This window comes from Curcuma longa, chromosome 8, assembly GCF_044706935.1.
Source record: "Curcuma longa cultivar G26 ecotype Majalengka, Jawa Barat chromosome 8, ITB_CL_G26_1.1, whole genome shotgun sequence".
NCBI lineage: Eukaryota > Viridiplantae > Streptophyta > Magnoliopsida > Zingiberales > Zingiberaceae > Curcuma > Curcuma longa.
In genome coordinates this window covers 11963133-11987151 of record NC_133868.1, presented here as the reverse complement: position 1 = coordinate 11987151, position 24019 = coordinate 11963133, and the positions used below count along the sequence as shown (strand labels likewise).

At 38.5% G+C, this 24019-nt stretch overlaps 4 protein-coding genes, 1 long non-coding RNA gene and 1 pseudogene across 5 annotated transcripts; 2 read left to right on the top strand and 4 right to left on the bottom strand.

Annotated features, from left to right (window-relative positions):
• Positions 1 to 1870: 1870 nt before the first annotated feature.
• Positions 1871 to 2447, bottom strand: LOC141833495 (uncharacterized). The gene is made up of 3 exons (XR_012602210.1): positions 2378 to 2447; positions 2230 to 2274; positions 1871 to 2118 (listed from the first exon to the last, which is right to left on the bottom strand). It is a non-coding gene; the product is annotated as an uncharacterized LOC141833495 (long non-coding RNA).
• A 1080-nt stretch (positions 2448 to 3527) lies between these two features.
• Positions 3528 to 5084, bottom strand: LOC141833494 (glutathione S-transferase 3-like). Its single transcript, XM_074720958.1, is given in 5 exon segments — positions 3528 to 3557; positions 3632 to 3730; positions 3924 to 4095; positions 4539 to 4774; positions 4777 to 5084. Coding segments are annotated over 3 exon segments (321 nt in total). The 5' UTR covers positions 4853 to 5084; the 3' UTR covers positions 3528 to 3557; positions 3632 to 3730; positions 3924 to 4086.
• A 5103-nt stretch (positions 5085 to 10187) lies between these two features.
• On the bottom strand, positions 10188 to 10967 carry LOC141834039 (uncharacterized). Its single transcript, XM_074721497.1, has one exon. It carries the CDS (start codon positions 10965 to 10967, stop codon positions 10188 to 10190), a length of 780 nt encoding a protein of 259 aa, XP_074577598.1.
• A 186-nt stretch (positions 10968 to 11153) lies between these two features.
• On the top strand, positions 11154 to 13465 carry LOC141834038 (wall-associated receptor kinase 3-like). Its single transcript, XM_074721496.1, has 4 exons — positions 11154 to 11163; positions 11218 to 11580; positions 11670 to 11834; positions 12303 to 13465. Exons 1-4 carry the CDS (start codon positions 11154 to 11156, stop codon positions 13463 to 13465), a joined length of 1701 nt encoding a protein of 566 aa, XP_074577597.1.
• A 2126-nt stretch (positions 13466 to 15591) lies between these two features.
• On the top strand, positions 15592 to 17956 carry LOC141834037 (subtilisin-like protease SBT3.9; annotated as a pseudogene).
• Positions 17957 to 18654: 698 nt separating this feature from the next.
• On the bottom strand, positions 18655 to 20081 carry LOC141833246 (peroxidase 5-like). Its single transcript, XM_074720644.1, has 4 exons — positions 19769 to 20081; positions 19490 to 19678; positions 19233 to 19395; positions 18655 to 19147 (listed from the first exon to the last, which is right to left on the bottom strand). The coding sequence occupies exons 1-4, from the start codon at positions 19991 to 19993 to the stop codon at positions 18765 to 18767; spliced, it is 960 nt and encodes a 319-aa protein (XP_074576745.1). The 5' UTR covers positions 19994 to 20081; the 3' UTR covers positions 18655 to 18764.
• Positions 20082 to 24019: the final 3938 nt, after the last annotated feature.

The following is a 24019-nucleotide window of genomic DNA, read 5'->3' as shown; positions in this document are numbered from 1 at the left end:
ATCGTCATCCTCTGTATCCAGCTGAGAGAAGAGATTAGGGCAGCAAAGGTAAGCTCCTTGTGAATTCAATTAGGATTTGTGGGTTCGGTAGAGTTTAGGATTTGTCCGATTGGGAGTTTGATTTGCTGGGTTTATTAGACTGACCGATTGTTGATGAATTAACTTTGAATGTTAGGGCTTCGTTAGGATTGATCCATGTTAAGTCTTGTTCAGTTGGGGATTAAATGGTTTGGTGGAAGAGTCATTGCTGTTGGGAATAGATTGAGCTAGGTATAGTTTGTTGGCTATTGGGAGTTTTAGTTGGATTTGTTCATGACCGGGTTTGATGATCGGTTGATGTGAGGGTGAGGATTGAAAGGGTTTCATGGCTGGTCTTGCTATGGAATCCGGTTGAGGGAGTGTGACGAAGGGTGGAACGAACTTAATTAAATTCATGTGATTAGTTGTGATTAGATCTAGTTAACGTTAGGATTAACAAATTTAGATTGATCGGTTATTATGATTAATCTATTAGATTAAGATTTGTTGATAGTTAAACAACATTAATTAGATAATTAATGAGTCAGTTAAAGTATTAATTGATTTAATATTTAGTTAATAATTGATTAATCAATTTAATTAGATTAATTGGAAATGATGAGTTGAGTTGGATTAGGGTTAACTCTCTATCCGGTTAAGGTTAACTTGAGTTAACTAGACTGGTTGGGTTAATCCAACCGAGTTGTGTTAATTTGATTAGGCTAATCAGATTGAGTTGTGTTAATTGAACTTGGTTAGGTTAAAATCGATTGAAATGTGAGATTCGATTGAGGTTTACTTTGACATAAAATTTAATATATTGTTGTACTTAGTAGGTGTTATATGTTGTAAATTGCAGGACCTTGATTTATAGATCTTGTTATATGGAGAGGTTCTGATTTTGATGTGCGTCACACTAGGTGTGTACTCCTGTGCTTGGTCAACATAGGTTCTCTTTCATAGTGTATAATTACTTGTTGCTATCCTTATTACAATCGTTCCTCAACTCATTGCTTGATGCTTACCGTTGACCTTAATATGATCTTGTTGCTCTCAATACAGTTTCCTTAAGTGTTGTTTATCTGTGTTGACTTATCATGATTAATGTTGCACATACCTTGATGTTGTAGTAGTTATCTACTGAACTATGCATCGTAGTATGTTGTTGTTGTAACTCTCACTGCATAGGTTGGGTGAGAGTATTATAGCACTGCACAGATTGGGTGCTACCAGGACTAGCTAGATAGCTCTCCTGAAGACTGCCCCTCCCCCTCGCGTGTAGTGGTCTGTTGTTGGAGTGGGTGATTCCTGCCGTGCATCCCAATTCACTGCACAATGTGGGTGTCTGGGGATGTTAACGGCAGACGGTGATATTTTCCTCACTCCCCACTCACGTGTAGTGGTCTGTTCACTACTAGAAAAAAGTTAATAGACAACACGGAAAACGCGTTGTCTTTGTGGATTAAAAAGCGTTGTAAGAGGCCCTGTTGTAAAAGAGGTCCCTCAACGACAACGCTTTTGAAACGTTGTCTTTGTTAACATCGACAACACCTTCGCAACGCAGAAAAAGCGTTGTAAATATTACAATATTTTTTACGACGCTTTAAAAACGTTGTTTGTTATAGGTATGACAACACATTTTGCAACGGTTAAAAAGCGTTGTAATTTTGTTACAAATTGCTTGGGTATTGCAACGTTTTAAAAAGCATTGTCTTTTGATTTTTTTTTAGCAGTAAATAAGAAACCAATATATTTTGTAAATACAAAACCATTGCTTACAAAATTTATTAAATGACTTCCATATACAAAACATTATATATTACATTTACACAAAAACCATTGTTACAGCAGGTTCATAACATACAGGTTCATAACACAGGTCCATAACATACAGCTTATACAAAAGTTGTAGCATCAGGTCCCTAACATCAAGGTGCAACTTCAAGTTACAACATAGCAGGTCCATAACATCCATTGATGGTACATAACACAGCAGCTTCTCCATAACCCATCATGCCAATTAGCAGCAGAATAGAATCACAATAGGTGCATCACCAAGTAACAGCAGGTCTATCTGCCAAAGACCACATATATTCAAGCCTGCCAAAAGATAACACTAACTTATTCCAGTTACTACATGCACAAGATAATACTAACTTATCAAGTTGTAGTAATTAACATAGCATGTCTATAACACAGCAGGTGCATTACCAATTAACAATAGGTCCATCTGCCAAAGACCACATATATTCTAGCCTGCCAAAAATCACATATATTCCAGTTACTACATGCACAAGATAACACTAACTTATCAAGGAGTATATGACACAAAAGAACTACAACACAAAAGAAATCATACCCTAGTTTTGGCTTCACTTTGGAGCTCCTCTGCTTCCAAGACCTGATGTTTTTCTTCTAACTTTGAGTAGTTTTTCTTCTAACTTTGACTACACAAGTAAAGAGCTTATTAGATCCTCTTCAAAGATTCAAGATGAGCAATCAGCTCCAAGGGCTTAAACCCAATGAAATAAGCACCACCTTATGTCTCTTTGCAGGTTCACTGCTCCTGAATGCTGGAGCAACTGCCATTGTTCCAACAACATTGAAAGAGCAAAAGTCAGGTTAGCTTGCAGGGTACTTTAATAACAACAAGAAGATGTTGATAGTTTATTTTCAAACCATCACAAGTACTATGATTTCATGGAATTCCCTGGTACTAATGCATGTTATTATAATCCTAGGTTTGCACCAACAAAAAAAAACTCAATGTTCTGATCCTTGAAGACAACCAATTATCTACTTGCCATTAACTAGTGTTGACATAATTAGAACAGGCACAATAGATCAGCTTTAAGTTTAGTTCCCCATTCATATAATGTTGGTTGTCCTGATTTGGTTATTGTTTCTTTCTTGCTTTAAGTTGTAAATTTGGTGTCTTCCATGATACATAGATTTTGTGTATCATAGATTTTATAACAAAAAAAAAAGATATTTGCAAGTGAAATAAAATATAGTAAAAAATATTACTAAATTTAGCGAGTCAACAGATCTATAGCAGATCAGTCCAAACTAAACTGTGTACCCTAATCCATGGCAGAACAACAGTAGCTTAGAGAATCAATAGAGAAGCAAATTCAGCAAAAGCAAACAAGTTCAATAACAAAGAAACATTGAAACATTTGAATTGAAAAATGACTAAGAAGTTCATGTATACAGACTGAATATGTCATTCATTAAATAATGCAATTATCAGATAAGTCAATTTGATAAATATGTCATCAGATTGGAAAAAATTCTTAAACATATAGTGGCATACGACATATTCCAAAGGTTAAATATGAAGGATTAGTAAAATATGAGGTTTATCATTAAAAGACTAATCCAAACCAAAACCATTTTGTAACTTACTAGAAAATATCATCCAAGGCAAAGCCACAAATGCTCACCTGATTGACTGCTGGCATGATCTTCGCAAACTGAAGTAATTCACTAATTTCATAGTGGATCCTACCAGATGTATCAGTAGTTAAAGCTAGCATCTGCAGCAGAGTTATAGGATGATATTCTCAATCAAAAACCAGTGAATAAGTTTTGCAGGACAAACAGAAGTCACCTGAGAGTAAAGATACACTAGAGCACTCCCATGCTTACAAAAAGAATCATGACGTCCACTACCAGTAACTTCCAATAACTTCTTCAAAATAGAAAGGCTCTGCAGAATCATCAAATATTAAAATTTAGTCCAAAAGATCAGTGTACATTGAAATAATTGTTGATGGTGATGAACTGCATGGACAAAAACAGAAATACTATTTAACCATAGAACATGAATTTTGTGTCTGTCACAAACTCACACTCAGTTTATAATTAATCAGGAAAAATGTCTTATCAAGGTTCAGAAAGACCTTAATGCATATGCCTTGAGCATCCTCAATCTTCACTTCAATGAGGGCAGCAGTGAATTCAAGAAGCACACATATTAGGATGTCAGAAGATGTACCCGGTTGAAGTGTTCCAGAAGCAATTAGATTTGTCAGAATTCTGAATGACTGGCTCACATTGTCGATATTAAGATCCCTAGAAATTTAATAAAAGGCACAAAAGGTTTGATTAGAACAAGAATTATGATTATAAAGAATGCTGAATTGTGACTATAAAGAATGCTATGAAATAATTAGAGTATTTCTATCTTGCAATTTACTGAACTACTACCATGCTTACAATTAACTGAACTACTACCATGTCTAGACTAAGAAAGGTGCTAAAAACATGGTAAGTTTGATCAAATCATAAGTTGTAATAATGAAGGACATAACAAAGCTTTAATACACTGCAAATGACCATGATTCTTTGGTTCAAAAATTGCATTTTTTTTTTGTAAAACGAACTTACTCTTGAAAACCATATCATGCCTTAGAACCAAACATAAAATGCAGGATCAAGGCATAAAAGAACAGATAATAGGGTTATTATGCACAACCAACAATCAAACAGGTGGCGGGCATAGCAATCGAGGGTACCTTTTTGTCAATGAAGTCACCCCAAAAGCGCGCCTGAGAGCGGGCGTATGGGTCCGCCGGTAGAAGCGGTGCGCCGTCAGACCACACCTCGTCGATGTACTGCACGATGATGAGGGACTCGCACACCGGCTTGCCGTCGTGGATGAGGACGGGGGTCTTCTTGTGGACGGGGTTGGATTGCAGCAGCAGCGGGCTCTTGTTGCTCAAGTCCTCCTCCTTGTACTCGTACGCCACCCCTTCTCCGCAAGCGCGATTCGGCACCGCTGCCCGAACGGACTCACCCACAGATCTAGCAACACCACCACCTCTGCCATTGTCGCTCTCTCTCTCTCTCTCTCACTCACTCACTCACTTGCGTTCCAAAACGATGTGGATGGGGAGACGATTCGAGAGCAAAACGAGGAAACGTGACACAGCGGCAACGGCAGAGGAGGAGGAGGGGTGGAGGAATTGGTCGATGTGGGTATAAGGTGTGAACTAGGGCGGGATATGAGCAAGGGTTTCGGCGGCAATTGTGAGGTTTTGAAGGGGGGAAGCAAGCTAGGATTAGGGTTTCAAGTGGAGGAGAGATGGACAAGAGCAGAAGATAGAGGACGAAGATGATAGAAGCAGAAGCGGGCTTGATTCGATCGGGATTTGGAGAGGAGAAGTTGGCTCAATCCTGTGAGGAGTCGGATCAGCTCAAGAGGGACGAAAATGGGGCGGGAGAAGAGAAGAGGAGGCGTACGCCCGAAGGAAATCGCGGACTCGCCCGATAAAAGACTTGGATATAAACCCTCTAAACCCTCAACGACAATGGTCAACGACAATACTTTTTAAAAGCGTTGTCTTTAGCAAAAAAAACCCGCTAAAAGACAACGTTTTCGACAACGATTTTTTAAAAGTGTTGTAGTTGACCCAAAATCAACGCTAATAGACAACGCTTTCTGAACAAACGTTGTCTTTTAGTTTTAAAAGACAACGGTTTTGACTAAAAATGTTGTAAATTGAAAAACCACAACACTTTTGCTAAAAACCGTTGTCTTTGGGGCGTTGTCTATTAACTTTTTTCTAGTAGTGGTTGTTAGAGGGTGTGCAGTTATCCTGTTTGGCGCCCCAGTTCATTGCACAAGTTGGGTGACTGGGGGGTGGCGAGTGCAGACAGTGACCATGCATGCATTTGTTGTTGTTTACTACATTTATAGCTGATGCACTTGTTGTTATATGACTGTTGCATTTGTATGACATGACATACATGATTATTATATTGTATGTTGACCTTGCTCCTATAGTATCATGTTGAAACTGTATACCTTTTAATATCCATGCTTATATTCATTTGATACCTTGTTATATTGTGCACTTTCATTCTAATACCCACTAAGTATTTTTATACTCACCACCCAGATCCTGAGATTTTGTCTCCTCAAGTAGTAGATAAGGATGTTACTTGAAGCTTGTTGGAGTTCTACCGGATTGCCCCCATCTCACAACAATAGGAGACGTTCATTTCTTTTGTGGTTTTCGACTGGTATTTATTTATATCGTTCAGATTGTCTTCGATGTGTGGCTTTGTGGAGTTGATCGTTGGATTTTGTTGCACTATCGATGTGTTTTGGCATTCTGTTGTTATATGTGGATTTGTGGTGGTGGTTGCTATGACTAATGTCTGTATATGTAGTTGTGGCCGTGTGGGTCCTTATTTATGTAGTTCAATCTTGTATTTACTTATATTGGATTGTAGATGGTTGTGTGGGTCTATACTTAGTATGTATTCAGGGAAAGTTGAATTGTTACAGGGGAGGAGATGTTGCCGAAATTTTTCAGACAGTCAGATCGGGACGTGACAAATATAATGACGAAAATAAAATTCCGTCGCTAAATTAACCATTAGCGATGGAAATAATAATTTTGTCGCTAATGTTGGTAACGGAATAAATTTTCGTCGCTAATTCCGTTGTTATTTCAGGGCTTTCTTGTGGTGTATATATATACTAATGACGATCATATTTTGACTAACTTATGGTTGTTCTCGTGCAAAATATGTTTTCAATAGTGTCTATTAATAGAGTTAATTATGTCTAGACCATGGTCTTATTGACACTTAGATGGTAGAAAATTTTTAAAAAAAAACATCCCTAATTATTTATATCGTCAAAAGAGTGTTCCTCTTAAAAATTTTATTAAAACAACACCTTATTATAATTTAATATCTAAAATATCCCTCTTTGCTTCACCTTAGAGCAGCTTTGACAAACTTTGATCAAAACTACTGCACCTTGAAGATACAATGTTTTAAGGGCGTAAATAACTTTGACTAAAGTTGAGCACCTTCGAGCAGCTCTAATCCAAGGCGGTGCAATTTTGGTCAAGTTACTTAACATGAAATACAAATGGATTTTTAGAACATCAAATTATGAGTGAAATGTTATTTTAACAATTTTTTTAAAATAAAAAAAGACACCGCCTTCGATGATATAGATAAAAAGCGTGCCCTTTCAATATTTGCCGATGTAGGTGTACTCATGTCGAACCAAGCAACTTAGGTTGCTATTTCAATCTAGTTAATGTGACTATTATCCTAATGCAGCTGAATCGGTTAATCCAGTTGTGATCGAGTCAACACAATTTCTATATTTATCTAATTAGGTTTATTTCCGTTGACAACTTAGTTTACGTGGTCAAATTATTGATGGAGTCAATTTGCCTAATCAAATTAGTTGGTCTTGTTTCCCATCCCAAGTCCATGCTTTTTGACAGTGCAAATGCAAAAGGTTTTGTATTTTGTATTTTATTTTTCTATTTTTTTATTTTTAAAAGACGTATTATAGAGTGATATGGGTATGATGGAACAAATAAAGAGAGAAAATATTGTCTCTTTCAATGATAATTTCATGTTATATTTGGTTCAGGATATCAACAGCTAAACTGCAAAAGTGTTTTAAAAAAGCTTCTTAATTAATTATCTCGTAATTAAAGATCACTTTTATTAAAAAGTAATTATTTATGAACTTTAAATAATGCCCTCCAATATTGACTAGATTTTTTTTTTTTTGAGTGTGACAAGCTATTTGCTGAAATATTCAGCCCTAGCATTGTTGGCAAACTCATAAGCTCTTAATTAATGAATAAAAAAAACCTTAACTACCAACCTAGCTAACCTAATAATTTACTAAAAACTTATGATATATAATATATAAAGAGTACAATTTTTTTTGTCAAAGTGAGAGTTTACTAATTTACTAAAAAAATTATGATAATATATAAAAAGTACAATTTTTTTGTCAAAGTGAGACTTTACTAATATTGGTCTGTATTAAAACATCATTTAGAAACTATTACAAGCTAAAACAGCTAGCTCCAACCTCCAACTACTGTAGAGTTGATGTATAGGTAATTCAGATAGAGATAGGCGACCTTCTCTTTTTATATATATCTATATATTTGACATTTACACTTCTAAAATATTTTTTAAAGTCTATCTAGCGAGTGATAATTGGATAAATCTAACTGAATTTCTAATTAGATCATTCAATATTTTCATAGATTACTTTTAAGTTATACAAAGATTTAAGATATGACAACAAATAAAAACGAATATGAAAATTTTACTTATCATCATTAAATCAAAATTTTCTATTATATTATTTATTATAGAATTTTCATTTCATGCATTATTAAAAATTATCAATTATATCATAGAAACCAATGACATGCTAAATATGACAAAAAAAATTGCATTTCCAATATAAGGAAATACAAAAAAAATTCAAAACTAATCTTTGAATATCCACTTGACACCAATCGACTTTTGACCCGCTGGAAGAGAAGTGAGTTCCCAGGTGTCGTTTCTTTCAATGGCTCGAATCTCCTCCTCCATGGCTTGTCTCCATTTCTCCTCTTTACTAGCTTCTTCAAAACTCAAAGGCGTTGTTTCGGCCAACAGACAGAACATAAAGACATCATTGATTACCTCCGTATTCTTGTAAAGATCTTGGATAGTTCTCATCCTTCGTGATCCTTCATTAGAGCTTTCACTTGATGAAGATGTACTAGAAGGTGTGTTCGGTGTCGTCGTAGGAACTGCGGGCTGACATGTTTCTTCTTCTTGATTGTCCTCATCGAAGAATGGGAAGAATTTGTCGATGGAATCTTCATGTGCTTCCCAATTCCAAGAAGCATCTTCATCAAACTCCACATCATGACTTACAAGAATCTTCCCGTTGATAGGATTGTAGAGCTTGTACCCCTTTGATTTTCCATCATATCCGATGAACACAAACTTCTCGCTTCTATCATCAAGTTTTGTTCTCTCTTGCTCCGGCACATGCTTGTAAGCAATACTCCCAAAAATCCTTAAGTGAGATACATCTGGCTTCTTTCCGCTCCAAGCTTCAATTGGTGTCTGGTCCTTCACGCTTTTGGTCGAACAACGATTTAGGAAATACACCGCACAAGCCACTACTTCCGTCCAAAATTCCTTTGGCATCTTCTTATTTTTTAAGATGCTCCGCGCCATGTTAAGGATGGACCGGTTCTTTCTTTCAGCCACTCCATTTTGTTGTGGTGATCTTGGAACTGTGAGGAAGCGCCTAATGCCATTTTCTTCACAAAAACGGTTAAAAACACCAAAAGTAAACTCTCCCCCTCTATCGGTTCTCAACGCTCGAATTATATAGCCACTCTCTTTCTCCACCAAAGCCTTAAAATTCTTGAAAGCATAAAAACTCTCAGATTTTTCTTTCAAGAAATAAACCCAAGTCTTCCGGCTAAAATCGTCGATGAAAAGTAAGAAATAATTACTTTTACCATAAGATGATGGCTTGATCGGTCCACAAACATCAACATGAATTAATTCAAGCGGCTTTCGTCGCTTTTGATGTTACTTCCTTCGGAAAACTTCTTCTTGCATGTTTACCTAGAAGACACGCTTCACAAAGTTGATCCGGATGATTGATCAAAGGCATCCCCTTTACCATCTTCTTTTCGAACAACATTTTCAAGCCATCAAAATTGAAATGTCCCATCCTCATGTGCCAACACCACGCTGGATCCTTTACAGACACTTGCAAGCAATTCGACTCTTCGATTTGAATAGGAATCGAGAACATCCTATTCTTCGACATCGTCACCTTCGCAACTAGGTTAGCACTCCCGTCTCGTAGCCAAAGATTATAATCCTTCATTAGAATCTGGTAGCCCCTTTCCATGAGTTGCCCCAAACTCAAAATATTGCTCTTTAATCTAGGGACATAATACACATCGGAAATAAACTTGTGAGTACCATCCTTCAACCGAATCAAAATAATACCTTTGCCTTCAATCTGGATTTTCGAAGCATCACCAAATGTGACATTCCCGGTTGCCTTTTCCTCAAGTTCAACAAATTTTGACTTGTTGCCACACATGTGGTTACTTGCACCGTTGTCTAGATACCATTGGCTTTCTCCTCCAACAGATTCTTGGTTGTGTTAACAACAACGTTGACTCTTCCACTTCTTTCTCCTCGACCAGATTGACTTCTTCTTTTGCATCCTCGGCGTACCAGCAGTTACGGGCATAGTGACCCATTTTGTGACAATTGTAGCACTCAACACGTGATTTGTCATACCCCTTTTTGTATCCGTCACTTCCTCGTCCTCGTCCTCTTTCTCTTCCTCTACCACGACCTCATGGATTTCCTCGTGGCTTTTCATCGTCTACTCTCTTGACTTCTTGATTTCTATCATGACCTCGACTGCCACCATGAGAATAACCGCGACCTTGACCGCGACCGCGGCCTCGTGAAATTGCACTCCCTCTTTCGGCAGACGAATGCTTGACTAGTAAGACTTGCTCCAATGGCTCTTTCTTGTGCTTGTTCATTCGCTCCTCGTGCACCCGCAGCGATCCATTTAATTCATCAATGGACAGATTTTCCAAATCTCTGTTCTCCTCGATTGCAACCACAACATGATCAAATTTCTGATGTAGAGATCGTAAAATTTTCTCGATCACGCGAACATCTTCTATACTTTCACCGTTTCTCTTCATCTGGTTGACGATGGACAAGACCCGCGTGAAATAGTCTGAAATAGACTCCGACGCTTCCTGATGAAGAGCTTCGAATTCTCCCCGTAAAATCTGAAGTCGCACCTTCTTTACCTTATCAACTCCTTTGTGAGAATTTTCAAGAATTCCCCATGCCTCCTTCGAAGTTGAGGCATTTGCTACTTTCTCAAAAACCGCATCGTCCAAACACTGGTGGATGATAGATAGAGCATGCTGGTCCTTCTTTTTGTCCTTCTCAAACTTTTGAATCAGGATCAACGCCGCATCCTCGTCAGGTTCGACAAACCCATCGCTGACGATTTCCCATGCACCTTGGGAACCGAGTATCGCCTTTACTCGGATAGACCAACTATCATAGTTGTCCTTCGTAAGACGCGGATACTGGAAGCTTAAAGACATCCCCCTTGGCTCTGATACCACTTTGTTAGAGAGAATGAAGATAAGATCTTTGTAGAGAAAGTGAGAATAGAGGAGAACTCAATAACAATTGTTATTAATCTGCTTGATACATCTTCAAATGTCAACTACAAAGGCTTATTTATACATATAAAAGTGACTCTTTAAGAGACACATAGGTAACTCTTCATGAAAAGATGTCAAAAATATGCCCTAGGAATATTCTCTAGAGTTAATAAACAAAAAATTTAAGTTTATTTTTCAACAAATCTCCAATACTATATAGCCGGGTTTAATGGGGCTTTCAACAACTCGGGTATTTGGAGATTTAGCAGATGCAGCTACGCCGCCTTGTTGGATGCCGAGTGGTTCCAGTTTCAGACATCTTACATCACCACGAACCAATTGATGCAAATTAACAGTAATGGCTGGGTGCCGGTAGTCATCGACTGGGCCATCGGCAACGAGACGTGCGAGGAAGCAAGTCACAACCTGAGTTCTTATGCCTGCATCAGCAATAACAGTACGTGCATCGACTCCTCCAATGGTCCTGGTTATCTTTGCAACTGTTCGACAGGATACCAAGGCAATCCTTACGTCTCCAACGGTTGCCAAGGTCTGTCTAATTTATTCTGCTTTCAATTATGTTTTGACTTTCTGACTGCAACGGTGCCAAATACTGTTACTCTTGCACTTCAATTTTAGACATCAACGAATGCAATCTGCAACCAAATCCATGCTCAGATGGCATCTGCCAGAACCTGCCCGGTAATTATAGTTGTCACTGCCCCGAAGGCACGCACGGTGACGCTTACAATGGAACATGCATCCCAAATCAGAAGCTTTCCTTGGCGGCGAAAGCGGTTATAGGTAAGGTTCAATGGTTATTTCTCTCTTTCCAAGTGCCTAACATATCAATCCTTCAGCACTTTCTCTTCTGTTGTTTGTTCAACTCTTCGTCTTTTGATCCACTCAAGAATACCCTCTCGATCTGTATATTAGCAGTAGAAAAAGAAGAGAATGAATATGTCCAATTTTCATGTCTTGTAGCTTTGATATCCACCAACTGATCAGGTTGGGTTACTTGGATGGAAATACAGGAGGGAGAGGGAGTTAGGTAAAGGATCACAAAATAGCACATAGAACATGAATATATCACTAGAGTGAATTTTCTGTTACTTTTTTTATCTTATTCTTCCTATCCTATCTTTCCATCCGACTAAAAAGCCAAACATAAAACAAAAGGTTAATTATCTGTCAAAGAATAAATTACAGCATCTTTTCATTGGTTTTATTTAGTTTGGATGCTTACGTTATGTGATGTTGATGGGTACACAGGCACCTCCATCGGCTTGACTTTCTTACTAGTATTTGGCATGTGCATCTGTATGATTTATCAGAGAAGAAAACTTATCCAGTCAAGGAAAAGATATTTCAGTGAACATGGGGGCATGCAATTACTGGAAGAGATGAGAAAACAAAGTCTTGCATTTAGGATCTTTTCAAAAGAAGAATTAGAGAGGGCAACAAATAGATTTGATAAGAACAGAATTCTTGGGCAAGGCGGATATGGAACTGTTTACAAAGGAGATATGGGAGACAATCAGTTTGTCGCCATAAAGCAGCCAAAGGTTATAAATGAGAGACAAAAGAAAGAATTTGGAAAGGAAATGCTTATTCTTTCCCAAGTCAACCATAGGAACATAGTCAAGCTCTTGGGCTGTTGTTTGGAAGTGGAGGTTCCCATGTTGGTCTATGAGTTTGTCCCTAATGGTAACTTGTTTGATCTAATCCACCGCAGGAACATAGATAACCTCCCATTGGCTCTGCGTTTAAACATTGCTCATGATTCTGCTGATGCTCTTGCCTATTTACACTCTTCGGCTTCGCCTCCAATCATTCATGGAGATGTGAAATCTGCTAACATCCTCCTACATGAAAATTACACTGCAAAAGTTTCTGATTTCGGAGCTTCAAGGCTAAATCCCAAGGATGAAGACCAGTTTGCTACTTTGGTTCAAGGGACCTGCGGTTACTTAGATCCCGAGTACCTTCAAACATGCAAATTAACTGAAAAAAGTGACGTTTATAGCTTTGGTGTAATGCTATTAGAATTACTGACACGTAAGAAGGCAATTTATTTTGAAGAAAATAGAGAAGAAACGAGTCTTGCATCAAGCTTCATTTTGGCCAGGAAAGAGGATCGACTCAAGGAACTCTTGGACAATCAAGTGATCACAAGTGAAGGAGATGCAGAGCTGATTGAAAGGATTGGAGAGTTGGCAGTGCAGTGCTTGAACGTAAGGGGAGAAGAAAGACCAACTATGAAGGATGTGGCTGACCAGCTAAACAACATGAGGAAGTTCAAGCAGCACACATGGACACCACCAAATGCTGAGGACATTGAGAATTTCCTTCCTGTTCCATCAGATGCTCAAACGTCGACTGGTAACACTAGTTATATTCCAAAGGTTGCATTGCGCATTGAATATGCAAGGTAAAGAAATGGTCCATAAAGTTGTCGTCTTAAGTGTTCCTCCCAAGTTGAACTATCAGTTCTAGCAATTAAGTCATCTGGTGAGAGTTATATATGTTTGTTCACTAATTAGTGGTAAGATAAAGAAGTGTCTGTTATGGTTCAAATCTAAGAATTTCTCAGTTCCAAAAGTTTTCAGATTTTAAAATTATTTGAAAGCATTTTTATATGTAATAAGAAATAGAATTAAAACAAAATGAATAAATTTGAACAATCCGACCCAAGGGCCCTAATTGGCGCCTCCAAATGAAGGTCCTGCCCGGCCAGTGTTGTATCGGACTTGGCATGCTCAGTGGCACCACTGATGTGCTTTGCTTGTCACAAGAATTAGGCTTTCTTAGTTCGAGGATGATGACTCATTCAAACTATTACTTAACATGAATACTCTCATAACACTAATTCTTCTCAAAAGAAAAAAGAAAATAAAAAATATAGCAAAAAATCAAACTCCAACACAAAAGGTTAAAGACTTGATATGCAATGCTAATCTAATCTATTCAAGAAATTTGTAGAAAAAGTAATTATTTTTTCCTTCGTTGGGTCAAATTGATCACGCTTGGAATTGATCATACAAATATTTTACTTGGAGTGGTTAGAAGCCAATTCTCACAGAGTTATATAATTTCTATTATAATTAAGATTAGTCCGTTGACATAATCTGCAAAGCCGCAAAATATACTAACTTTTGTTCATATATAGCAAATATTGAAAGAACTATTAGTGTGAATCAAGTAGAAGATTAACAGGACGGTGGGAATCACACGTACGGTCCGAATCCCTACTGCAGTTCGAGTTATCATTGAAGATTTCTTTTCCAGCACCTCCTAAATTTTAGATGACCATGTTTTGTATTCCACGGTGCACCAGTTATGTAGAGTTATAAGAGATTCAGTAATCATTTCTATGTACATGTTTTTTACATGAATAAAATCTTTCTCTCATATATTGTTTTTCTTTGAATATGTAATACTGTTTTGACATAGAAAAACAGAAAAAAAAAATGAGAGTGACACCACAATCAAATCAATTATGGCTTCACTGACTAGACAAAAAAATGTATGATTTAGAGCTCAATGAGGTTGATTATTATATGGTCTCGTCTTTTCCTCTTTTTCTCCACGAGCATCATCAACGACTCCTGCTCCGGCATCGATTGCTGCCAGACTTCAATATCCGAGAATCTCAAATACTATAGTGTCGAGTTTGATAACCGGTAGCAGATGCAACTACGTCACCTTGTTGGAGGACGAGTGGCTTTATGCAAATTAACAGTGATGGGCTATCATGCATCAGCAATAACAGTGCTATCGTCGTCGACTCCTCGAATGCCTTTGGCTATCTTAATTTCAACTGTTTAAAGGGATACCAAGATAATCCTTGCGTCTCCAACGGATGCCAAAGTCTATCTATTCAAGAAAATTTGTGGAAAACAGTTGTCTTTTTCTTTATTATTAATTATCGTATCCAAATTAACTACGCTTGGAATTGATCGTGCACTACTTTTCTACTAGGAGTTGTTGAAAATCAATTCTTAGAGAGAGACAATGCTACAACTTCTATCATAGAATTAGCCCATTGACACAATCAAAGCAAGCAAAAATGTAATAAGGTCTCTCTAAAGAAAACGTGTTGAAAAATATTTGTTTTTCTTCATTGCGGAGTGGTTAGAGGTCATTTCTTATAGAGAGTTCTTTAACTTCTATCATAAGATTAGTCCATTGACATCAAATTAATGATGTACTAAGTTTTGCTAACAGCAAATGCCATAAGAAATCAGGTTAAATAGGGTAGGATGATTAATGCAACCCTGACAACAGTATCTTTCTTTTAACAGTTCCATATCCTTCAATCTTTCCACAAAGTAAAATAATTTATTTATCTAACATAATATTGTTCTATCAATTTACCTAATTGAACTAGTCAGCCTAGCTACTATATCAAGTTTGAGTGATTTGAATTAGTCACTGTTTTAGCTAATAATTTACATTGAACTTTTCTTCATTTCATAATTAATTAGTCTTAATTAATTATAGATGGAGTACTATATATATCACAGCTAGCCCCTTCTCCAATTTAACCAATTAAATCAAAATGTATTCAAAACCTCTTCTTCCTTCCTTTCTCTGTTTCCTCCTCACTCTCAGCTCCATTCAACAAATCCAAGGCCAACCTTCAACCAAGGTAACCATTTAATTGTTTTAATCACATTTTAATTAATGCTCCTTGTTAGCCCATAAACTCGTAAATATAAACTTTTATTTTTTTAAGCTTTATATTGTGTATCTTGGAGAGAGGAAACATGATGATCCAAATCATGTGACTGCATCCCACCATGACATGTTATCTTCCATTCTTGGCAGGTGCATGTAATATATTTTATTTATTTTTAATTCTTCATGCTCAATTTTTTAGTTAATGTAAGTTAATTGACTTAAAATTTCAGCAAGGAAGAAGCTCTGAATTCGATTGTTTATAGCTACAAACATGGCTTCTCAGGGTTTGCCGCCATGCTTACTGAGTACCATGCTGATCGAATAAGTGGTAACCTAATAAAGGCTAATTAATATTGAATAGATGATGAATTCTTATTCTGTTGAGGCTGTTCTAACATCTATGTGTTATTATTGAGCTACTAAAAGATTGCTATTAATATATGTTCAATTGGATCTGTTGGGTCAAGATCATTCCATCTAGAAAGCGATAACTAATCTCTCGTGCAGGATCTTCGTGTCTTTCGATAGAAGCAATATATTTCATATTTAAATGCAATTAGTGATGAATGTACGTAGGATTATAAATTCAGAATTGCAATTTGGTAACAATTTTCACTATTTATGCTAAAAATTCTATTAGATGAAACTCCAATTTTTAGTTGTTGTTTGTGATTAACTTCTAGTATACTTTTTATATCATGAATATTGTATATTAAAAATAATTTATGAGACTTAAAACAAGTCGATATTTTGTATAGAATTGCCAGAAGTGAAAAGTATAAAGCCAAGTGAAAGTGTGTCATTGCTCACCACACGAAGTTGGGACTACCTTGGAGTTGGTTTAGACAATACTGAACATAACCAACACTTGGGACTGCTTCAAAAAGCCAACTTTGGAGAAGATATCATAATTGGAGTTGTTGACTCAGGTAAATTACATGAACTCTAATTAGGTTGTTATATTATTGTCATTAATCTTGTGATTATTTGATCTCACTATTTGATTTATGTGTATGTAATATATAGGCATTTGGCCTGAATCTAGGAGTTTTATGGTTATGGACCGATACCTTCTCGATGGAATGGGACATGTGAAGTAGGCCAAAACTTCACAATTAGCCATTGCAATCGCAAGATCATTGGTGCAAGATGGTACATTGGAGGAGTTGAAGCTGTCGATCTCAGTGTAGACTACCAATCACCACGAGACTATCAAGGTCATGGCACACACACGGCTTCCACTGCGGCAGGCTCACTTGTGAGAAATGTGAGCTTTCATGGCCTTGGCAGAGGCACAGTGCGAGGTGGGGCTCCTCATGCTCGTTTGGCCATTTACAAGGCGTGCTGGGGGAACAGCATTATTTGTCCTGCAGCCGCTGTGCTTAAGGCGGTAGATGATGCCATACACGATGGGGTGGATGTATTGTCACTTTCTATTGTTGGTCGATTTTTCTTGAGCTTTGCCACACTACATGCAGTGGCAAGGGGGATTACAGTTGTCTTCTCCACGGGCAATGATGGGCCTCTTCCTCAATCACTTAGCAATGATTTTCCATGGTTGATCACAGTCGCAGCTAGCACCATTGACCGTTCCTTTCCTACTGAAGTTACTTTAGGAAACAACCTAACAGTAAGATTGCATGCTTTAATTAAACAAGCAACAAGCTCTCATATATATATATATATTAGAGTTTTGTATGATCGACATATGTCTCCCGAATATTGCAGGGCCAGTCCATGTACTATGCATTAGAAGATGAAGGATTCAAAGAGTTATTTCTTATTCAAAGGTAGCTAATCATTGTTGGAAAGTAACGTTGAATCAATCAATCTGTTGACTAGTGCCTTCTGATTAAATTAGTTTTCGTTGTTATATTTTTCTATTAATTTTAGTTGACCCGTTGTAGATACACTGACATGAATATGGATGTAAAATGATGCAGTTGCTTTACAGACAGTCTAAATTCCACAAATATGGAAGGGAAAATAGTGGTATGTGCTGATTCAATAAATGCTCCCCGTGATCAATTGTAATTTCTTGATTTACCTCCTTATAGATAATCATAGGGCCGATCATATAGGACCGTTAGATGGCAGATTCTATCTTCTTCCGAGCTCGCACTGTTGAGCGCTGAAATGCTGTGACTTTAAGCTTTCACTCTAGGATTTCTGCCGCTGTTGCTGCTCTCGTTACACGACAAAGACTCGGAAAGTATTTTAAGCTGGTGTTGTTCTGCCCTTGATCTACTTCATCCTTTCATTGACTGGGCCTGGAAGGAAATTGACCTTCATGTGAGTTAGAAATACTGATGAACAACTAACAACTCACGACCAGTCAAACTTAATTAGTCAAATTAAGGCAACTAAAAGGACTTGAAAATAGATTAAGAAAATACAAGGGAACATGAACAGTCAGTCCACCTGTCCACCGCATCGAGACCCATCATAAGATATTGGTCTTACTAAAGCTAGTATTTAGAAGATCGAATCGAGTTATAATCAAATGGATCAGTGAAAATTTAACTTAGTTTCTTTTAAATTTCAGAACTCAAGAAGTCTCTTTAAGAGATAAATCAATGCCTAGCTCTAAAATTGAAATAACAATGATGATAATTTCTTCATAAAAAAGGCGTCTTCTAAGAGAACTTTGCGGAAGAGAAGCCGTGCAAGTTTGATCTGGGAAGACATAATCAAAGTAACTGCGTCATCCCTATAAACCCTCCACCAACCACTCTCAATAGCTCGCTGCCGACACACGTGAAAATCATACAAGATTAACATAATAAATAGCAAAGATCTAAGCTTAAAATAGCCGACCAAATCTGGTTGGACGGTGAATCTTATCACGTTGGCCTTTGTCCATATCAAAATCGACGAAGCCACTGCTCAACATTTTGACAACACATCTTTAACAATTATTGACGATTACAGAGAGGGGAAAACGAGACCAAACAATACACGAATTTTGAATGCTGAAGGAGCAAGCCAGTGTACAGTTGCTGGCAATTAACACCAATGAAGATGCATGGCGGCATGGGTTAGCTTCGATGGTCAGTTGACGCGTCTGCAGTTGGTGCGGACCTCTCCGGGGTGGCCGGTGAGGACGCCGATGGCGCTCATCTTGACGATGGAGGCGGCGAACTCGAGCTGGAAGCTCTTGTAGTTGGATGCGAGGCGGTTGACTTGGCTGGCGGTGCTGGGGCTGGAGAGCAGGGTGTGGTCGGAGGTGAAGAGGCCGCGGTTGCGGAGGACGAGGCGGTAGTAGTGGTTGTCGAACTTGTGTGGTGTGTGCGGATCCATCGACACCGTGTTGTTGCTCTTGGCCGGGCACTGCTTCCTCAGCGACCTCGCGTACTTGCTGTCCAGCGTCGGGTCCTGCGGATCCAGCCGGTTCTCGAAGGCGTCGCAGTGCGCAATGCCCACCGTGTGAGCTCCTGCAAAGTGCAAATTAACGAGTTTAATTAATTTAGCTAGTAGATAACAATGCGGAAGATTGGTAGCGGTTGATTTATAATTTACCAGAGAGAACGACGAGATCGTGCTGGTTCAGTCCTTTGGAGATGAACAAGTCTGTGAGCTTGGCGAGCTTAGAGTCCGGCGACGGGAGGATGTCGGTGTCGGATGCAAGGGAGATCCGGCCATCTTTTCTCCCCGACGGCACTTTGTAGTGGATTCCTCCGTACTGCGCCACGGCAGATTAATGAGTCGTCTAACTAGTTGAATAATAAGAGGAAGAAGCAGGGGAATCGAGTCAGAACAAAAACAGAGCTCCTCACATGAACAATGGCGTCTCTGGCCGCGAATGCGAGGAGGTCAGCGCAGGAAACGACTCCCTTGCAGGCAGCTTCCAGCTTCTTCTTCACGGCGTCGATAATTTCGAACCCCTCCAGCTCGAGGTTGATCTTCGCGTCCTTCTCCGCTTTGCTAGTCTTGGTGGAGTCTAAAAAGATGGAGCCATCACAACCCTGCCACATATCGCACATGCCCATCAGCGTTCACAATTTCCATGGATGAAGATGAAGATGAAGATGATGATGATTGAATTAATTGCTTACCCTGACGAAGCAATCATGGAAAAGCATCCGAAGCAGGTCAGCTCCGACGCCTTCATCATCCTTGAGGGCCTTCTCGATCTCCTCCCTCACAATGTCTTCAGCTCGAGGGCAACTGTGGGAGTAGTACCCAACCTGGAGCTGGCCTTGTGCTCCCATTGCGCCAAGCCACAAGGCCAAGGCAAAGGCCAAGGCCGCCAACATCACTCCTCTTCCTCCCAAATCCATATCGTCTCACACCTCCACTCACAAGCTAAGTACCAGTCTCAATTACTTAGTTCACTGTTGCTCAATTGAAGAACGTGTTTCCATCACCCTCCTATATAGCAATTAGCAAAGGTAGGTGCAGGCATTTTTAATTGGCCCTCTTGCATTGCTACTAGCTAGCCGCCTCTTATCCATCATGTGATTCTCCTCGAGGAGCTGGAAGCCATTGCAAAACAGCCAAAGAAGCAGGTCCCATCACTCGTACGCAAAAGAAAAGTAAACTGTACCAATGAATCCTCTCCGCCATCATAATTAGACCAAAGACAACAAGGTACATGATTAAAATTTCATCATACTTTAATCTCCTTATTTCAATAACGATTATGATTGGATATCACCTAACCATATTTTTCATAAAGCATTATAAGCAACTTGTATAAATATGCCATAAAATCAAGCAAAAAAAAAAATCTACTTAGTCTCTATTTTTACATGGTATTATAGCCATAATTTTTTCTCATTCTTTTGAATCCAAATATAAACTAGACTCTTGTCTACAATAACGTGTTTCCTTCACGATAATGATTTGCATTATGGTAATCTTTGTTGGTATACACTAAATGAATGGATATATATTTCTTGAAATGTTATTTTTTGATAACTATCTCCTCCCTTTACAATAATTTCCTTAGCTTCTTTTTCACAAGCACGTGACATCGCAACTTGATACCACCCAACATTACAATAGACTAGCAACAAGTTGCTTCTTATGTCGTCCGATTGTACCGTAAATACACGATGTCGCCAAGTAATAAAATGTGTATCATCCTTTGACTCTATGTGTTGAGTACCAAACGTTCGCAAAAATAGGTTATCTAAAGAATTAGGAAGTTGTGTCGAAAACGATGAGAAAGTAAGTTTGGAAGGCAATCCTAGGGTTTCGATTTCACTATGGTGAATGATCAACGAAAGCAATGATCTTATCTTGATGAATGATTGTGAAGGGAATCATCCAAGGTAATCGGTGTATCTATGGGATACGAAAACGTTGACGTGTCTATTCTAACAGCAACCCACAAGAGTAGATTAGGATAGACCCCTTAGGCTCTTTGACGAATCATGAAAGCCTCGAGATGGTCTCTTGTCTTCGTGGTAGCATGCTAAGGTTATTTAATGGTCTGACTCTGTCACTAGAGCACCACGATCTTTAGACGTTACCCGTACTGACAAAGTCAACTGCTTTTGAGGTAGTGGTATTAGGGTCATTTTAATGGTTTGCCCTTGTCACTAAAGCACCACGATCTGGCTAAATGCTACTCCTACTTCGAGTTGGGAACCTTCAAGTCAGTTTTAGAGTCTAGAGAATGAGAGAGTTCATCCATGAGGACATTCTCTATTCTCCCTTGATCCAATTGTGTGTTTATATGCAATGATAACGGTTAGGATTTGCCCCTAAGTCGAATCCAACAATACATCTATCGATGGAGAGATGAACAAACTAAAATCGACCACAATCAATACATGTCATAAATAAAACGAGGACAATACTTTTATTTCATCAATACAAACTCCTAGTTACTCCTAATCCTAGATTAAGGTGATTATTCTATGGCGATGGAATTACAAGCCAAAGATGTGATAAATGAAAAGATGGAAGTTAAGTTTAGAAAGAACTCAATGTCTTCGGAAAACCCCAATCTCCACTCGGTGTTGCAACCTCCACTTCTTCACAAGACGGCTCTTCCAAGGAGGATTGGGACTTCCTGCCCCTCGGTCCACCCTGACCTACTAGGATTCCTGCCCAACCGCAACCAGGGCTTCCTGCCCCTCGGTCCACCCTGACCTACTAGGACTTCCTGCCCAGCCGCAACCAGGATTTCATGCCCCTCGGTCCACCTGACCTACTAGGACTTCCTACCCAGCCGCAACCAGGACTTCATGCCCCTCGGTCCACCCGACCTACTAGGACTTCCTGCCCAGTGTCTGGTCCTCTTGATTCAAACACGGGAGCCCCCACTTCCTTTGTTTTTAAGGTTCAACCCACATGGTTAGATCCGGATCATGGCTCATCCGGCGGTTAGTCCGGTGAAGAGCGGCCTCGCTCTGATACCAATTGTTGGGTCCCCAAGGATGTCTGTATCTCCACAATGGCATGATATTGTCCACTTTGGGCCTAAGCCCTCATGGTTTTGCTCTTGGGCTCTCCCCAAAAGGCCTCATGCCAATGGAGATACTTTCCATCCTTTTAAACCCATGGGATTGATGTCACAAATCCCGATCTTCTTTGATCTCCTTTAGCTCTAGTCTCTTGGGTTCTTTTATAACTTTGGAAGGTTGCTCGGTCGTTAACATAATCGATTAATTTGGTGGGAATTGGGTTTGGCACGGTATGACTTGGCTATGTTGGTTTCTGAGCCCTAATACAACTACGACCACGGTTCAACACAGCCGTGCCAGTTGACATTGTCTGGTCGTGTCAGCCCCTGGAAGCTCCAAATCACTTTGTTTGTGTGTCTTGCCTCCAAGAATGGACAAAATTGTGGTACGAGACATGACCGTAGTATGACCCACGGGTAGACCTGTTAGGTGTTGTAAAGAGACTTTTCTATCTCCGAATGAGATCTTTGTATCCTGTCAACATAAAATGCATAAAACTAGTCTCCTAAACTAAAATGGTGAAAATGCATGATAATATTATAAGTAAATGTGAATATGCTAATGTAATGCACGAAACAAATGCAAAACAAGAGTAAAAATATAGGTATGAATCGCACACATCACACCCTAAATTTAAACTTGTGCTTGTCCTCAAGCAAAAATTTACAATTAAAATCTATATGTGTGAATAATATATCATAATCTCTAACAAGTTTAGTTAGTCTTATCGAGTAGTATCACTATAGAGCAAAGACACACAAATAGTTTCACAGAGACCTAACTAGAAAGTTCTCTATGTATGGTGTAGTGCAACTTAGTTTTAAAATATCCATTTCCAAACTAAGTTACTTTGTCATTCCATTGTGTTCCCATAATTACCCACGCTAAAGGCACTTACCTGCCATATGCAAGGATCGTCCCCCCTCCCTCCAACAATGCTTTGCATTATCCACATAAGGTTTCAAAGAAGCACTAGATGTCGAGGAAAACTAATAGGTATTTCTCCAATAATCTCGGAATTTTAAAAGGCTATCTAGTCGGTATTTCCCCAGTAATTACTTTGTCTTAAAGGGGTACCATATTGCTTCTACTCATTATCAAAATGAGTTTTCTTTTTATTTTAAAAAATAAAAATTTTCTTTTCTCTTTTTTATGAATCCTTGACTCGAGTGTTTCTCTAGTGATCAAAATGTGTTTAGAAGTTACCTAAGGATACTAATGTACTAGTCCAATAAGATTATTTATAACTTTTTTTTGATGCTTCAACTTTTTAAATCATGTTTTTACGTGTAAGTTATTAAATATGTAGGCTTATAGTGAAATTTCTCTGACTCAACAATACTCATGTAATATTACTACAAGATAGAAAAAACATGAATTACTAATGAGTATAAGCATGCTATCATGGCAACATTAAGTTTAAACATGCAAAGGTCATACTATAAGATACTATAAGAGATAAGCAATAAATGCATCATAAATAAGACAATTGATAAAGGATAAAATGGAAATGCAAAACATAAAGAAACATGATGCATGGTGAATAATGGAAAATTAAACTAACACCCCAAGACTTAAGCTATCCACTGCCCTCAATGTAAAAATAAAAGAACTAAATCAACTATGATGGAGGAAATGGAGGGAAGTGGGGGGAAAATATCCAATTGTATGTGTCAACTGTACATGTCATCTATCTGCTGACGATAGCGCTACATCTCATGGAAGTGGTCTCTGTCCTCCGATGGAGCTCCTCCTGACTACGATGATGTGGTACCTCCCCGTGGAGGTATTCACTTGCTTGGTTGTAGAAGTCGTCTGTCCTTTGGAAGTACTACTCTACTATATGGTAGCACTCATCAGAGATGCTCGACCAGCTCTACTTGAAGCTCA

What these genes read in the sequence shown, in the direction of transcription:
- LOC141833246 (XM_074720644.1), bottom strand. Translation starts at nt 19,993, where the DNA reads ATGGATTTGGGAGGAAGAGGAGTGATGTTGGCGGCCTTGGCCTTTGCC. An exon ending in CCAGAGACGCCATTGTTCAT is followed by an intron (nt 19,396 to 19,489) that starts GTGAGGAGCTCT and finishes GCCGTGGCGCAG; the next exon opens with TACGGAGGAATCCACTACAA. An exon ending in CGATCTCGTCGTTCTCTCTG is followed by an intron (nt 19,148 to 19,232) that starts GTAAATTATAAA and finishes TGCACTTTGCAG; the next exon opens with GAGCTCACACGGTGGGCATT.
- LOC141834038 (XM_074721496.1), top strand. An exon ending in CGTCTCCAACGGTTGCCAAG is followed by an intron (nt 11,581 to 11,669) that starts GTCTGTCTAATT and finishes CTTCAATTTTAG; the next exon opens with ACATCAACGAATGCAATCTG. An exon ending in GGCGGCGAAAGCGGTTATAG is followed by an intron (nt 11,835 to 12,302) that starts GTAAGGTTCAAT and finishes ATGGGTACACAG; the next exon opens with GCACCTCCATCGGCTTGACT.
- LOC141834039 (XM_074721497.1), bottom strand. Translation starts at nt 10,967, where the DNA reads ATGTCTTTAAGCTTCCAGTATCCGCGTCTTACGAAGGACAACTATGAT.